This window comes from Epinephelus lanceolatus, chromosome 6 (assembly GCF_041903045.1).
Source record: "Epinephelus lanceolatus isolate andai-2023 chromosome 6, ASM4190304v1, whole genome shotgun sequence".
In the NCBI taxonomy this organism is placed as follows: domain Eukaryota; kingdom Metazoa; phylum Chordata; class Actinopteri; order Perciformes; family Serranidae; genus Epinephelus; species Epinephelus lanceolatus.
Genome location: NC_135739.1, coordinates 18,938,908 through 18,955,710, shown reverse-complemented (window position 1 = coordinate 18,955,710; position 16,803 = coordinate 18,938,908). Strand labels below are relative to the sequence as shown.

At 39.7% G+C, this 16,803-nt stretch overlaps 1 protein-coding gene across 5 annotated transcripts in view; it reads left to right on the top strand.

Moving 5' to 3' along the window:
• The window catches only part of cacna1ea (calcium channel, voltage-dependent, R type, alpha 1E subunit a), a 149,733-nt gene that overhangs the window by 82,242 nt on the left and 50,688 nt on the right, over positions 1-16,803 (top strand). For all 5 annotated transcript variants that reach the window (XM_078168763.1, XM_033621374.2, XM_078168762.1 and 2 more), the window contains exons 6-8: positions 9,007-9,110; positions 10,605-10,763; positions 14,177-14,367. In XM_078168763.1, the coding sequence (XP_078024889.1) occupies positions 9,007-9,110; positions 10,605-10,763; positions 14,177-14,367 (454 nt within the window). The remainder of the gene's footprint in view (positions 1-9,006; positions 9,111-10,604; positions 10,764-14,176; positions 14,368-16,803) is intronic.

Below are 16,803 nucleotides of genomic sequence, written 5' to 3'. Positions count from 1 at the left end.
AATCCAATAATATAATCAACCATAATATAACACTGGACTGGAACAATGCAGCTGTACAAGGACTACTTTTGCTTTTGATACTGATATACATTTTGTTTATAATATAATACAGAAGTAACATTTTGAATGCAGGACTTTTTACCTGTAGTTGATTGTCTTACATTGTGTTATTTCAGTTTTTTAAAGGCTCTGGATACTTTTCTAATCACAGCCTGCCTGCTGAGATTCACAGTCCTTTCAAGATTATAAAAAAGTCTTAATTTTAATTCTTAAACTTGCTTAGCAGGAGATAATGTCTGTTTATTTAGTAATGTGTTTTATGTTTTCCTTAATGATTAACGTTTTAATTCAGCAATGTTCTTGCTTTTGATTGGGTTCATTAATACAGTGATACTGTATGCAGGCAGTTTGATTAAGATATTATGCAACCATCTGATTTTCAATTTTCTCATTGGTTTTGCGTGCTGCATGTGAACTTTTGAGACCTTGAAAGAGTCGGTGTGCCAACGACTCATCTCCGCACAGTACTAAATTAACATTTTGTCTATCTCTCTCTGCCTCCCTCTCTCTCTCTTCCAACAGATGGCTAATAAATCATTTACCCAAATCAATTATTCATCCTGGCCAAAGAACAAACATTTACCTAACTGACACATAAACCAATATGCACGCTGATATTCAACTGATTCACATCAAGCCAAACCACTATTTCAGGCTGTCGATTTAAGGAGCGGTAACATTTGATCTTGCATAACAACTTGTATATCTTGTGTGTGAATGTAGGGGGTTCAGTGTGTATGTTTGTGTTTTTTGTGTGTGTGTGTTTCAGGGAGAGAGAGTAAAAAGGATGAGGGGGGAGGTAAAAATGAGAGAGCACACTGTGGGAGGCAGAGAGGCTTGTATTAACTAAACCATCCAGAGCAGCACTGTAGGAGTTGCTCCACACGATTCCTTATTCTGTCAAGACAATCCGCTGTACACACACCACCCACTGTGCTGTGGGCCACCAGAGCAGATATATGTATTCATCGTCCTGCAGAATCACAGATCTTCAAAACGTAAGAATGTACGAGAGGTCAGACTGCAGTGTACACAAGTGTAGGTGCTAAACTTCGAAGGAGATGTAGACAGCTCACTGTGTGGCAGACCAGTTGCCTGAAATGAAGTTGTTCAACACTTAAATGTTGTTGAATCAGCGTAGCATCATTTATTTCAGGCGGAAAAAAAACACACACACACAGAGTGACAAGGCTTACTGATAGCAACCCCTGGCTAACATTACTTAACAGTTATTATGGGTTTAATGACAGAGACAAGCTGTTGCAGTGTGAGTTTGTTGGGATCGTTTAACGGCTCGGTGTTGGTTGCTAGCTGCTGCTGCTGGAGTGTGAGCTCTGCACACACACAAGGTGAACGGGTTTACTGATAGCAACCCTTGGCCAACATCACTGTTTAATGGCTCGGTGTTGGTTGTTAGCTGCTGCTGGTAGACAGCTCTGGAGAAGACAGCAACTGAAAGTTTGCTGATCCGGTGGGGAGTCAGGACATGGCAAACGCAAGTATGACGCTGAATGTGTTAGACTGTGTGGACGTTGAACCCAGAGAAATCTGGACCTTGTGGCTGCACCAGTTGGGAACCACTGACTTATAGGTATTGAGTACCGATACCCATCCCTTTTTCCTACTGGTATTAAATGTTAGAAATGATTTTGGCTCTGAGGCTAAAATGCTCTTAAAATTATAAAAGCTGCAGAAGAACCTTTTATTCAGAGCTCTTTCACTAAATTGTCACATGTGAATGCAACAACTGAGCCATTAGTGGGAGCCTGTCACTAGCAGATTCTTCAGTCTATTCTGGGTGAGCAAAGGGGAGCGATTTATGATCAGAAAATAACTGAATACAGCCTGAAGCATTGGAAGATATCACCAACGCAACCAACAGTTTCATATGGAATATGCCAAAGATATGCCAAAGGAAAAACTGCATCATCTATTGCTATAAAACCCGCTGTCATTCTTTCACAATATTACACCAAAATGGCCCTAATAAACATAACCAGGGGGAAAATGCCACATTTTTATATCCAGTTCGACTTAAGCATTATTGGTGTGTCTCTCAAAAGTGCTTAGTGCTGCTGGATTTCTTCCTCCTGATGCAATCTACTGCAAGTCATGCTGCTGAATTGTACACACTGAAACATTAATGACTATATACTGTATATTGCTTTTTGTTGAGTGGAAAACCTTCCAGAAGTCAAATTTCGAGGAACCAAGAAAAATGTCCGTGTCACCAAATAGCTTGTACAGAAGTTCTCCAGCTGGCCTTAACACATAGAAATAACAAGGAAAGACCTTTTTCACAGCGGCTGTTTTGACATGTCATTGCAGAAAAGCAGATGTATGATTGATAACACTGATAATAAAGGCAATAAAACACAATAAACAAATCTTGTGATACACCCAAATTATCCTGTAACCCCTGAGCTCAGAACTGGTGGTGTAAATAACACATGCTGTGGAATTAATATCACTACAATAGTCAGGTGCACTCATATCATATTAGTTAGCAGCTTGACAATGACATGGAGCATAAGTCACAACGTTATCAGTATCATGGCATGGTGGTTGTCACAATAGATTTTTCACGCAGCAGCGAGCTGTCAGTTCTTCAGGGTATGTCACTGTTACTCACTTATCATGGCTGACAACTCTGACCAGGGCTTCGGCTCAGTTCACTGCAGTGTGTATCTCACATAACGCCTGCAGATACATGCAGGCTGAACAAAGATGTTTTTCTGTGCGACAGCTACCGGTGACTAAAAATGACTTGTAGATACACCAGGCACCTGTTAGATGTGTGTTGTCTCTGAGATCAGTCAAGGTGTCCATGAAGTGACCGCTGGGGTTCAACCAGTGCAAGACCCACTCATCGCCTCCAGGCCTAAACTGTAACACAAACTTTTCTTTACTGTCTACTTTAGTTGGGAGAAAGAAAAAAATAGAGAAACTGGAAGAGGTGTTGGAACTGCAGCAGGCTACAAAATCATTTTTCTTGAAATTTAGTGTTGAATCTGAAATCCAACTAATAAAGAAGGAGTCTCATCAGTCTGTATGCATGTCTGTTAGTGATGCGTGGGTCAGGGTTTTTTTAAAAATTGGGTCAAACCAGCCTGTTATGAGAGCCAATCCTCCCCACCCGACCTGCAAACACATGTGTTGAGCTGAAAGTTTCTGGTAAATGATAATCACTAATAACAACCTACTTACTGTTGTCTATATTGTATGGCATTTCCAGTAAGTATCACAATATATATACAATATAATACAGTGGTTTGTTTGATGTAACAGTAGTGCATATTTAACGTATTCAGTGTGGACAGAGAAACTCTTGCTTGCTTGCTTGCTGTTAGGACACGTCGTTAAGCCTACATATCCTCAGAGGGAAATATTTTTACTGGACATTATGACAGGAGAGATTTAAACATGCCTGACTTCAACAGATATTCCTGGTCAAATGGCGGATATATTATCCAGGAACCAAAGAAGTGCAGTGTTGTGTGAAGTTGTTTGGATGAGCAGCTCTCGAGAAAGCTACAAGCAGCAGCCCATTCTGAACAGGCACGTTTGAACAGACACTGCACTGGTGTTATGAAATTAAGACACTTCTAGAAATTATTATAGAGTTATGAAATTGTAGTAGAGGTTGCGGTGCACTGATAGAAAGCAGTTAGAAAAAAAATAAAACAACACTGGCAGAAGCAACAGTCTTTATCATTTTGTTAATTTTATTTAATCTTGGCACATACTGTCATCATGACCACTGAGGTTCTGTACGAATTAAATAGTCTTTAACACAATATGAGTGATTGCATTTAAATCATAAATTAGATGCAACCTAATACAAATAACAAACAGATCAATGAATTGCTCTACAATAGGGAGAGGGGAAACTACAGGGAGGAGATAAACTGTCTGCCAAAATCTGTCATTTATGCCAAATCAGCCATGTGTTGTGTTTCCCTTGGCTGATTTACATCTGCCAGTTTTTGTGGCCAACCTTCACCTTCCTCATCTCGGTCATATAGAGGGTGCCAATGTCCAGACGGCAGTAGTATGAAGCTTAGCTGTCGTAATGATGATTACAAAGCACTGTGAAAGTGATTACTTTCATGTACATACTATCATACTTACATACATATAATATTATCCTCTGTTACACTAAGAGTATGACAGTAAATAAAAGAAAACATGATGATAAATATAAGAGAGTGTAGTATAGTGGTGTATGTATAAGAGTATGATTGTGCATGTAAGAGGGTATAGTTGTGTTTTTGTAAGAGTATAGTGGTGTATGTATAAGAGTATGATTGTGCATGTAAGAGGGTATACAGTAGTAGTGTTTGTGTGAGAGTATAGTGTATGTACGACAGTATGATTGTGCATGTAAGAGGGTATAGTGGTGTTTGTGTAAGAGTATAGTGGTGTATGTATGAGAGTATGATGTTACATGTGAAACCAAGTATGAATTATGTCTCAAAGGGCCTCTCATACAACTGGAACATCATACGCACATTGGTGGATTATGACACATTGGGATGCCAGGGCATGGAGAGGGCCCCACCACCTCTCTTACATAGGAGCAAGACACACAGACGTCATAGCTGTTTAGCTTTACATTTTGTTGATCGTTTTTTTGTCTCTTTGTTGTCGTTACACATTTCTTTGTGGTTTTGCATCTTTTTGTAGTCATTTTGAGTCTCCTTGTGGTGGCTTAGCATCTCTTTTTAGTTGTTTTGTGTCTCGCAGTGGTCATTTTGAGTCTCTGTAATCTTCATGTCTTTGTGGGCATTTTGTGTCTCTTCATGGTTATTCTGTGTATCTTTTGATATTTTGTGTGTCATTGTGGTCATTTTGTTTCTTTTTAATCATTTTGAGTCTCGTGGTCGTTTAGCATCTGTTTGTCTATTTTAGGTCTGTGTAGTTGCTTTGCATCACCTTTTTGTTGATTTGCATCTGTTTATGGTCATTTTGTGTCTCTTTGTGGTTATTTTGCCCCTTTTCGTAGTCGTACTTAGTCTCTTTGTGTGTTTTTGTAGTCATTTTGTGTCTCTTTATGTTTATTTTGTGTCTCTAGTTATTTTGTGTCTCTTTGTGGATATTTTGTTTCTCTTTGGTTGTTTTAAGTCTTGAGGTTGTTTACCATCTCTTTGTAGTTGTTTTGTGTCTCTCAGTGGTCATTTTAAGTCTTTTTGTAGTTGCTTTGCGTCTCGTTTTTGTTGTTTTGCAGCTCTTTGTAGTCATTTTGTGCCTCTATAGTCATTTTGAGTCTTTAGCTGTTATGCATCTCTTGGTAGTCATTTTATGTCTCCTTGTGGTTGTTTTGCCCCTTTTGTGCCTGTCTGTGTGTCTCTGTGCAGCTGTTATGCATCAATGTGGTGTTTTTGTTTTTCCCTTTTGTCCTTTTATGTTTCTTTGAGGTCATTTTCAGCCTCTTCCTGCTCTATACATGCCTCTTTGAGTGATATTTTGCAGATGAAGGTTTGCAGCGGGAGGCCTGACACGTAGACCCCCTGGGCCTGTGCTTGGTATGCCAGTTCAGTAATCCCTCTATGCATACACATCGGCATCCTCTTTAAAGTAAGAATATCAGTATGTAACACAGAGAAATTGACATTTGATATTTTCTGTCTGTACATCTACAGATAAAGAGAATATCTTTGCATCTAGCCAACCAGAACAGTTCATTTCTAATGTGCAGTTGCAGGCTTTATCAGAAGTTGCCACTGTTCTCTTGGTGTTATGGTGATACTGCTGACGCCCAGACAGCTACCCAAGACATAGATACAAAAAAAGACCCGGACTTAGAACCAGCAGCAAGCATTATCTTCACAGCTGTAATGCCCCTTTCTTATCTGCAAGCAGGAACACATACTAAATCTTGGCTTAAACAAGCTGACAAACAAAACTCCCTTTTACACGATTTCCATCTGCAAAAAGGAGGAGTTTGTTTGGACATTTTTAACTTATACAAACAATCGTTTTGGGAATTGGGAAACAGGGCCCAGGACATCCACTGAACAGCGGACTAAATGAGGAAGCCATTTTTAGACCCTCCATCCCCTAGTCTCCATAACAACTAAAGAGCAGCCAGGACTGACTAATGGTCTGAAGAAAGATTGAGAGATGGAGGAAGTGGGGGATGAAATGACAGAGGTTGCAGGAGGCAGCAGAGGGAGTGATTGGAGTAAAAGGAGGGAATAAGGGGAGAAGTACAAAGACGTGGAGTGCTGAGTGAGAGGGGAAAGAGGAGAAAATCCAAAAGGGAATTGTTAGAGGTGTGAAACCCATGAGGATCATTGTATTTCTGTATGTGTGTGGATGATGGTGAGCTATTTTAATCTTTCTCTCACCTCTTCCTCTCTCTCTTTCTTCTGTTAATTAAATCAGATGGCGCTCTGTGTCTCCTAACAATATAGACGGGACTGATTCTCACCACTGTATCACAGGAATGTAATTGCATCTGTTTTTCTAGCTGTGTGATGATCTACTGTGCTATCATCTTAGAGCAAATTACAGTACTGTGCATAAAGACGGTTCTTTAACACTGTGCTGCACATAAATCATCTGTTTACAAAGCTGTAATCTTTTACTTAATCCACCTTTCAGTTACTTTAGAAAGTATTTCTTTATATGCTGTTGCCTTCATTTTTATCCAGTCTTCATGATCAAAGTGAATTTAAAGGTACTATATGTAACTTTTTACATGTATTAATCACATTTTCTTGGTAATGGGTGAACAGACTGTAAGGTAACTTAAAAAAACAAGACTTTCCTGACTTTCTCAGTTGTCTGTAACAGTCTGTGGACTAACTTCTTTGTAAAATATTTGGGCCAAATCTTTCACAGAAAATCCAAAGGATGTGATGAACCTTAACCCAGAAATCCCTTTCTGGCGGAAAGCCCTCAAGGTCACCTTCTCCCAACATCATGCTGCATCTCTCTTCAACTCTGCTACAGCACTACAGTGTGCAACAGTAGCTGCTGTTAGCTAAGAAATGGAGTCTGTTAACATAAAAAAACAACCAATGCTGTATCAAAATGTGTTCCTTCATTGAAAAGTGTTTTCCCCGTTAATGCGTAGCGCCCCCCGGTGGTTAGGGTTAGGGCTGAAACATACATCAACGGGGAAAGAGTTTTCGACACAACACTGGCGCCTATCGCATCACAGAGTCTGCACATGCTGTGTTTCCATTATTTACATTTTGCAGCAGCAGGACACAGGCCTTCACTTACCACTGAGGTTTGCGTTGGCTGCATTCGAACTGTTACAGTTGCTGACTGGGGATCATTCTCTTCTCATTTCTTGTCTCAATTGTGGTGTGATAAAAGGTGTATTCATCAAATTCAGTGCCCTATATCAAAACGTCAGTTCTCCTGGTGTTGAAAAAAAATCCCAGAGAAAACACTGACATGATATATATTGTGGTTTTAACAGGCTAATGTTAGCTAACTCTGAATGCTTTCTAATGCGGATGCATTGTTAGTGAGCAAGCATTGCAAAAAACTGTATTGAGTGGTTAACGTCAGCTTCGTCCAGATGGTCCAGACTCTCAGAGTTGGTTCGCAAAATTAATTTAACATTTACCAGGCAACGAGATCGATGCAGCATAGCTAACTAGCTGGGCAGCAAACAAGCTAACCATAACCTAAGTTAAGGTTAGCCAACTTACTGTAAAGGTTCACTGCATGGTTCTCCATTGGTTGCTTTGTAACATCAGCTGAGAAAGTCATTTGCGAACGGCAAGCTAGTTAGTATCATAGAGCCAGATGAAACACAGAAATACTGCTGATAGTAAAGTTAACAACATGATGGTGGTCAGTCATGGTCAATCTTGTGTTTGTCACTGTTGTGGTGGATGCAGGTGCTGGATGATACTGACTGCAGTTCTCTTAACAAACTTAAAGAGAGGTGTCACTAACAAAGATTTTCTGAAAGTTACATACAGAACATTTAATGAGTACAATTATTTATCTTTCAATGGTTGCAACTGACCAGATAAGCAATGTGCATTTACATACAGTATGAATCTATGTTTTAGAGTTTGGAGCATGTAAATCTTATGTTACTCTGTCTTCAAAGTTTTGCTGCTGTATCCTCTCTTCGGCAAGACCATTTCCTCAACTCCCCGTTTGCAATTTTTCTTTTGTTTTTACCTCACTTCCCCATCCATCTCTGTCTCTCTCTCAGTAGGCATCCGGGTGAAAGGGGAATAAATGTGTGTTCAGGTCAGTGGAAAATGGATAAACAGAGTCAGAAGTGCAAGTCTAATTGGAAGGAGGTTGTAAAAACAGGTGGAGGAAGAGGGAGATGAGAGGAGAGAGGTTTAGGGATGAAGAGCAAGATATGAGGGTATAGAGAGCAGAGAGAGAAAGGAAGCAGGAGGGCAGACTAATGAGGAAGCAGGGGGGAGATCACCAGACACTGCCTTTCTTTTTCTCATCAGTGTGATGGCTGAAGGCCACAGAGGTGTATTTAGAGGGCGGGGGGGATAGAGGACACAAAACAAGATAAAGTAAAAATGGAACTTTTTTAGGACTTTGTGTAGCAGATAAGAGGTCGATGTGTTTGCGATGTGTGTGTGTCCACGCATGTGCTTGTCCGCAAGCCTCATGTCTCTCCAGCCTGAGGGTGTCTTTCTTTGTTCTCCTCCTAAATAGCAGTTGTCACAGCCATCCTCCCACACACTGCGAAACAGCCAAAAGCCCCCAAAAACATCCCTGTTGTTTTCTCTGTTTTCTCGCTGCATACTGGAGACCCTCATGTCCTCACGCTCCATATCTAAGCACTGCAGCCATCCACCAACACTGTGTGTGATGGCCTCAGCGTGTTTATGCGTGGTGTCTGAGTCCCCTTTTTGACACTGCTCTGCAATAGATTATAAAGCATAAAATTGTAGCATTCTGCACTGTGACTCTGTTGATGTGGATTTGTGTTCATCTCTGCAGGATCCTGGCCGCTGCAGGGGCGCATATGAACATCTCAGTGGACCTGAGGACCCTGAGGGCGGTGCGAGTGCTTCGACCCCTTAAACTGGTCTCAGGCATCCCCAGTGAGTACCAAATATGAAGAGTTGAAGAGTCAAGTTTAAAAAAAAAAGTGTATCTAGTTGAGCAGTTGGTGGTATTTGGCTTTTAGACATCGCCTCTGAAATTTAGCCTCCATCCTCAGACAAACTTAAAAATACATACATTAGAATATCTAAATCTAAATGTCTTTTAAAAAAAAGTGTCTCTGCTTCGCCAAAATCCAAAGTCCCCCTACTGAAAAAGCTTAGTTTGTTGTGATTGGTCAGCATTTCATGGTCTTCCGTATCTCAGCGTCACAGCAGCCAGATGGATAACTGTAACAGAGAATAGCAGCACTTTTTACTGTCAAAAATCATCACTAAAAGCTTCCTAACACAACCGAACATGTTCCAGCAGGAATATGATCTGAAATTCAGGGAGAAATTTACAACATTGGCAACAAAGTTTACATGTTAGCTACAGTTAGGTTAGCAGTGTACTGCAGCCGGGGGAAATAACTGTAACAGAAGGGCAGAACTTTTTAATGTGAAGAATAACCAGTAAACGTTTCTTAACAGAACAGGAAATGATCCAGCAGTAATATGATCCGAAATCAGGGAGAAACATTAGCGACAAAGATTGCACATTTCCCTGGCATCAGGGTGTAGCTACATATTGCAGTGTAGGCTATGTTATGTAAACACTTGCAGTAGCGTGCCTGAAGTAGATGACCATATGATATATATATCCTTCAGGAGCTGATGTTGCAGCTTGTAGCCAAAATTTGGAAAAAAAAAAAAAAAAACCTTGGGAAGAGAGTATTCAGTACAGTCTGAAGCCTGAGTCTTTTTTGCTCACAGGGATTACTTTTATATTTACCCTATTATTTAAAACTTTGTCCACATTTAACATCAACATATGGACATTGTAGGATTATATATATATATATATATATATATATATATGTATATGTATATAGCAAAAGCATGATCGGTCCCCTTAAATGAATCAGTGATCAGCATGAAGTTTTGCAATAACCCAAGGCTAAGTGCTGCAACTAATGAGTATTTTCAATATTGATTAATCTGCAGATTATTTTTGTAATTAATCTTTTGATTAATGTGGTTTGTACAATGTCAGGAAAAAAGCAGAAAAAAATAACAATTTCTTAGAGCCCAAGCTAACATCTTCAAACTGCTTGTTTTGTCTGACCAACATTAAAAATTTCAAAGAAATAAGATAACAATCATAAAACACTTAGACAACAAGCAAATATTCACATTGAGAAATTGGGACGAGTGTATCCTTGATGTTTTTGCTTAAATTACTTAAATGATTTATTAACAGAATAACTGACAATTTCCGATGATCAGCCAATTGTTAAATTAACCAATCGCTTGAGCACCCCTCGAAAATTACATTTTTTCAATCATTGTGAAGTGACGTTCAAATATTATGTTTTATGACGTGCATGTTTTACATATTTGTACTGTTCTAAGTGCGTTTTCACTTCAGCTCACTGTGTGCTCTTCCTCCAGGTCTGCAGATCGTCCTAAAGTCCATAATGAAGGCCATGGTTCCTCTGCTGCAGATCGGCCTGCTGCTCTTTTTTGCAATCCTCATGTTCGCCATCATCGGCCTGGAGTTTTACAGCGGCAAACTGCACTACACCTGCACGCCACAGCCTGGAATACTGGGTAGAGATTCACTCAGTGTATAATGTCTCTATCGCACACAGGTCTATGCTGTGTATTATCAGGAGGTCTGCAGGCCCTTAAAATGTCTTAAAGAGTCTGAAATTATTATGTCTTACATTTGAATTTGTAGTCTGAAGTCTTTGCCACAAACCTTTTTTCTAATGTTATTTATCCATATTTTAATTTGTTGATCAAAATGAGTCAAGTCTACAAGAAAGGCCCCATTTTAGATGTAACAAACCTTCACTCAACCTAATACTGTCTTTTTTCTTTACACCTTTACTTACCTGTCGGCAAAATGTAAATTTATCTAACTCGCTCTATTAACAATATTCCCATTGTCTTTGCATAGAACCAAGTATATACTACTTACCTTTTTACTTACCTGCAATGCTTGAATAAGAAAAAAATGATTTGTCCAAAGATCTGTCTTAAATTTGGCTAAATCACTGTGTGTTAGGACTTTATTCCACATAACTGGTGAGTCTGTTATTTGTACTAATTCAGTCTTCCAGTTTAGATACACACACACATGTGCAATGATTCATAGTGCTCCATTTGTGTTGGTAGCCAATAGTGACATCTTGTGATTACTGTTGTTCAGATATTTTATTCATCTTCAGCCAAGCTCTAATTTGAACTCTACTGCAAAACAGAGAATTGTCTCAACACCTCTGCCACGAACTGATGGCATGAATGAAACAAAAGAGAGCAATTTGCAGAAAGGGCCTGAAATGGCTGTGAATAATTCATAAATGTAAACAGATAAAAGACTAATATTAGAACTATTTTGACAGCAAACTGCAACACAGAAGATAAAAGCAAAGAGTCGGGACTGAGCTCATTCTGTTGCTGCTGTTTTTGTGGATCTTCTGTATGTGTGTGGCTGCTGCGTGACGTGTACGTAGCTCCTTATGTAGTAGCTCCATTGTCGTAATCACAAATGCATACACACGTACGCACAATGGCACGCCAGGCTGCACCTGCAGGCTTGATCAAACCAAACTGGCAGTGTTGTCCTGTATAATTAAAACCAACAATGCAGCGTGCCACAATGGCTCATTGTACATTCACAGCTGTCATTAACCTTCGAGCTGCTCCCATCACACTGAAGCTGAATGGACAGTTAGATAATACAGACAGACTGAAGTGAGTATTTTCTGTCACTGAATGGTCACGTTACAGTTCAGACAAGCTGCTCCACTGTTTAATACAGAGGGATTTTATGCCTCAGCTGGGACAGAGGCATAAGGAGGCCGGGGGCATTATGGACGCAGGCCGGAGCCATCAAGTTTTCATGTTGTCTGTCTGTCTGTCTGTCTGTCTGTCTGTCCGTTTATCTGTCTGTCCGTCTGTCCTTCTGTCCATCCATCTCACTCGTGAATGTGATATCTCAAGAACCGGTGTGGTGCCATGTTTGTTTACCATCTAGCTCTGCTTTCCAAAGCGCGACCGAAATATTGCGAGAGCAAGCAGCGATCTCATAGCGTGCCTGAACAAGCATCAACAGCTGGAAGGCAGAACCGGACAGTAGCCTGAAAAGTTCATTCATTTATTTTATTAAAGATTTAAACAAACATGGCACCACACCGGTAAGGTAAGACAACACGTTTACATGTCGTTTTCTATATGTTCTCTGACATTTATCCTAACGATATGAGGCGGTCTTTGTGGAAAAAAAGCTTGTTTAGTGGACTAACTTTGCACTTGAAGGGATGCCCGTTCACTTGCGTTTTAACAGGTCTGACGCTACGGCTGTATCTAGGCTAACGGCTAACATGCTAACTATTATTTCTATGTCACTAGTCACTTGAAACAAATCTAGGACGATAGGAGACGGGTTGAAATAAACCGAAATTTCCCTTTAACAGCAATTAAACAAGAAGCACTCAAGTTTCTCAGAGGAAAAGACATATTCACAGTTCTTCTGACTGGATTTGGCAAAAGCTTGATTCATTACTCTGTTGGTGATAAAGATGTTCCTGGGTATTTTGTTACAGTGTTTGTCTGTCAAGGCGAGTACTCCCTCCCACTGAAAGTGTTTGGGGCGGCTCCGAGTCCAGACTTCTACAGAGACGAAAAGAGAATGATGAGCTCGTTATCAGGATGGTCTCAACAGGCTAACAGATGTCCACTTGGACTTAAGGATTAATTGATTACATTTTGGTGATAAAAGGTCACTGTAACGTTGTGTCCATCTCATTCTCATGAACGTGATATCTCAAGAACGCATCAGGGAATTTTTTCAAATTTAGCTTAAATGATGACTTGTGTACAAGGTAATGTTTAAGGGGATATAGCAGGTCAATAGTATATGAACCTGAATATTAATTTGAGATGCAGCCCAATGCTGTGTGTCAAGTTTTTCTAGTCATAAAAATGTAATAAACGTCGTCGCAGCATTTTTGGGTTTATACCATGTGTTAGACAGATTTGGTGCTAAATTAAATAATTTTTTAGAATTGGAATTGTTTAAATGGTCAAAAAACCCTCCATAACACCACACTAAGACACCAAGTCCTTGAGGAACACCACAGAAAAATATTATTTGGTATCAAAAACTTTGACATTTAAAGATTTCTGTAAGAATTGCAGTTTTCAGAGATTGGATGGCAAACACTTCTGTACTGAAAGAAAAGAAATATTTTCAACTTACCTATAAAAGCCATTCATCCTCTGAAGGCCCAGGGTCTCTAGTTTGTAGTTTTCAAGTTTCATGAGGCTGTGATAATCCTAAAGGCCATGATAGGTCACTTTATTCAAATAGAAAAATGGGTTCAATGGGGACTAGCTTCATTACGCATGAATAAACCTGGGACCAATGAGCCCACAACAGTCTCAGCATCTCAGTCATACCCAACAGGTGCAATTTCAAGACTTTTAAGGGACCCCATTATGCAGAAATATTCAAATACAGCAGGCAACCATTTACTGTATGTAAAAAGCTACATTGCCCTAAACTGCATGGGACTAGCATAAAATGGGCATGCTTGTGAAGGGGAGACTTTTGGGTACCCATAGAGCCCACTTTCAGTCAGATACCTTGAGGTTAGAGGTCAAATGACCACTGTGAAAATGGCCATGCCAGTTTTTTCCCTCATCAAAATGTAGCTAAATTTTGTTAATTAGCCCCCTCCCGACAAGCTAGCATGATATGATGGGTACTTATGGATTGGCCTAGATCATCTAGCAGAATTAAACTTCATGTGATGAAGCATAAAAACCAGTAGGCGAAAAAACAAAAGATTCATACTCTCAGATTCTGTGTGAAAAGTGTTGAATAGTTTTCAAATTCATTCACTGAACAAGGTAAGGTCTGTTGTCTGATGTTGGGAACTATGGACTCTTGTAAGACACATAACATTTTTCTTCCTTTTTTCTCTCTCTATCTCTCTATGCACCATTCTGTTCAGAAAACGAGACAGTGGACTCCTCTGAGTACGAGGTCCCGTGTGGCGTGCGTCAGTGTCCGGCCAAATACACCTGCTCCGATACCTGGATTGGCCCTAATGACGGCATCACTCAGTTTGACAACATCCTGTTTGCTGTTCTCACTGTCTTCCAGTGCATCACCATGGAGGGATGGACCACTGTACTCTACAATGTGAGACTGCTCACACACACACACACACACACACACACAGATATATGTGCCACTCATAATATTTCCCAGAATTGCTGCAAATTATTGAGGTGCAGCAGCATTTTGTCACAATTTAGATTCCATTAACGCTAAAGAAGAGAAGCGGCTTTGGCTCCAGCACTCTGATACTAGCTGAGTGGAGGTCTGTAACCCCTGTATCCTCCTCTGCCAGGCGGTCTGTCTGTGGATGGAGAACATGGGGACAGGGGGTTACTGGCTTGTGATTTTTCTGTTGAAACTGCAGAGTGCTCTGTTGATTCCTGTTTTGCTCTCAGCTTGCCATTTTTATTCCATCTATCCTGAGACATGTATAACCTGCTGCAACATGCTGCAACAGCTGAATAGAGATTAGACTGCCCACCTACTAGTTATGAAATATGGCACGCTTCAGAATCTCTTAGAAATGTAATCTAGGATTAATGACTGTATACACCTCTGCTATGTTCTGTGTGAATATCAATACAAAGAGTAGATTTAAAAATAGTCTTTTCTGTTTACCCATATTTCAGTACAAGGAACTAATGTGTATTATTTATTTTACCATGATTCTCAAGGCAGGTTTAGCAGAACCATGCATCTTAAAGTATTTTTATTCTCTCATGTTCATGTGACTCAGTGGCATCTATTGGCATGTAGTTTTGTCATCCTGCTTGACTGGTATCTTCAAGTCCTCCTGGTCCACATCCTGGAGCAGTCAATTGTTCAAGATTGATTTCGAATAAGAGTAGACTGAGTCAGAAATATTGTTGCTCTGTAGGATTGACAGGAAGTCAAGTGAACTGAATGTTTTTAATGCTCAAGGACTCTTAGTCCAATTGCAAAAGCTAGAGAATGTGTTTTGAATTCCCCTGCAGTTATGTAAAAGAAAAAAGGAAAATACTCTATCATGTTCTTAGTGAGTGATGAAGCCAGAAACAATGCCTTTTTGTGCTGTAGCGTAACTGTAAAACAGGGATGAGGTGCTGCAGTGCGCTTCTTGGGCATCTATGTCAGAGTGAGAGGAGCTGGACCGCAGACACACACACACACACACACACACACACAGAGTATGTAAACAGAAAAGCAAGCAGCGGCACCATTTGCTAATTTGATATATCTGTTGCCTGCATGACCATCCAACAAATCAAGTCCAATCATGTCCACCTCTGGCTGCAGCTGAATTACAAGATCCAGTCCTCAGATAGGGACACTGTACAAAACACTGCCCATGTTAAAACACATGGGAGTAGCGACTGCAAAAAAATATATATCATTCTGCTCACGAAGGCCTGGACACTTTGGTATTTGCAAAGTCACTACATAGATGGATAAAATATTTAATTTCAACATTCAGATGCCTGGCTCAGTGCTGCCATCAGAACAACAGTTCTCTCAGTTTAAATTGCTTTATTATTTAAGATGAGACTGGATCATTCTGAAAAAGTTTGTGTATTTCACTTTCATTTACTTTTGGCAATAGAAGAAAATTATGAAAAATTATTGTTCCAAAGCTTTTCCAGTCAAACATTTTTGAGTGTTTCAGGCCCAGTTTTTAATCAATTTTCAAACCAATAAAGAAACACACTCATCAAGGTCCAAACTGCTTACAGAAGTTTTGTTGAAATTTAATCAGTTGAAGATTGATTAAAATAAAAAATAATAGTTGCGACACTCCCCCAAGGCCAAAAAACACTGAATTTATCCCAAACTCTTAAGCATTAGATTTGATAACAGATAATAATAAGTATTTAAGAAGTCAGGGTGGTGGACTTTATGAATTTTGTTTAGCTATAGTCTAAAGATTTCCATTAATGAGCCAGTTTTAATCATTATAAAAGAAAGAAGAATAGACAAGTTATGTGTCTTGTATATACTATTTCTAAAAAAAATTATATATGTACTTATTGTGGCCAAAAATCACTATTGCCAGTTAATAAATATGTGGAAACCTAAAGACAATTGCAGAAGTAAAAGTTTGAGCCTTACTCATCCTGTGGGAGAAACAGAACACCTATGAGTATTAATTTCTTTGTCTTTTTAGTTGTCTCTTCTTCTACCTTAGATTATCTTGGTAAAGCAACAACCATAAGCACACACTCACACACAAACTGCTGTCCCAGGGTTTAATTTGCGGTCAGCTGCCGGCTCTTTCAGTTTTTATTGAGACGGATGAAGGCAGATGATTTTCCAGAGTGATTGTATTATGTTGTCTAAAGTGATGCTGAATGAGCTTTGCAGATGAACAATAAAGGAGGAAGGAAAGAGGGGGACGACGCGCTGCTACTGTGCAGCTGAAAAAGAACTGCTGACCATACAGACTTACTGACTAAAGTAAAGATGTAATACTCTGTTTCTATATTGGCTTCATACAGTAACTTCTCCACTCTCCTCCACACTCTTCCTGTGAGGCCAGAGTAG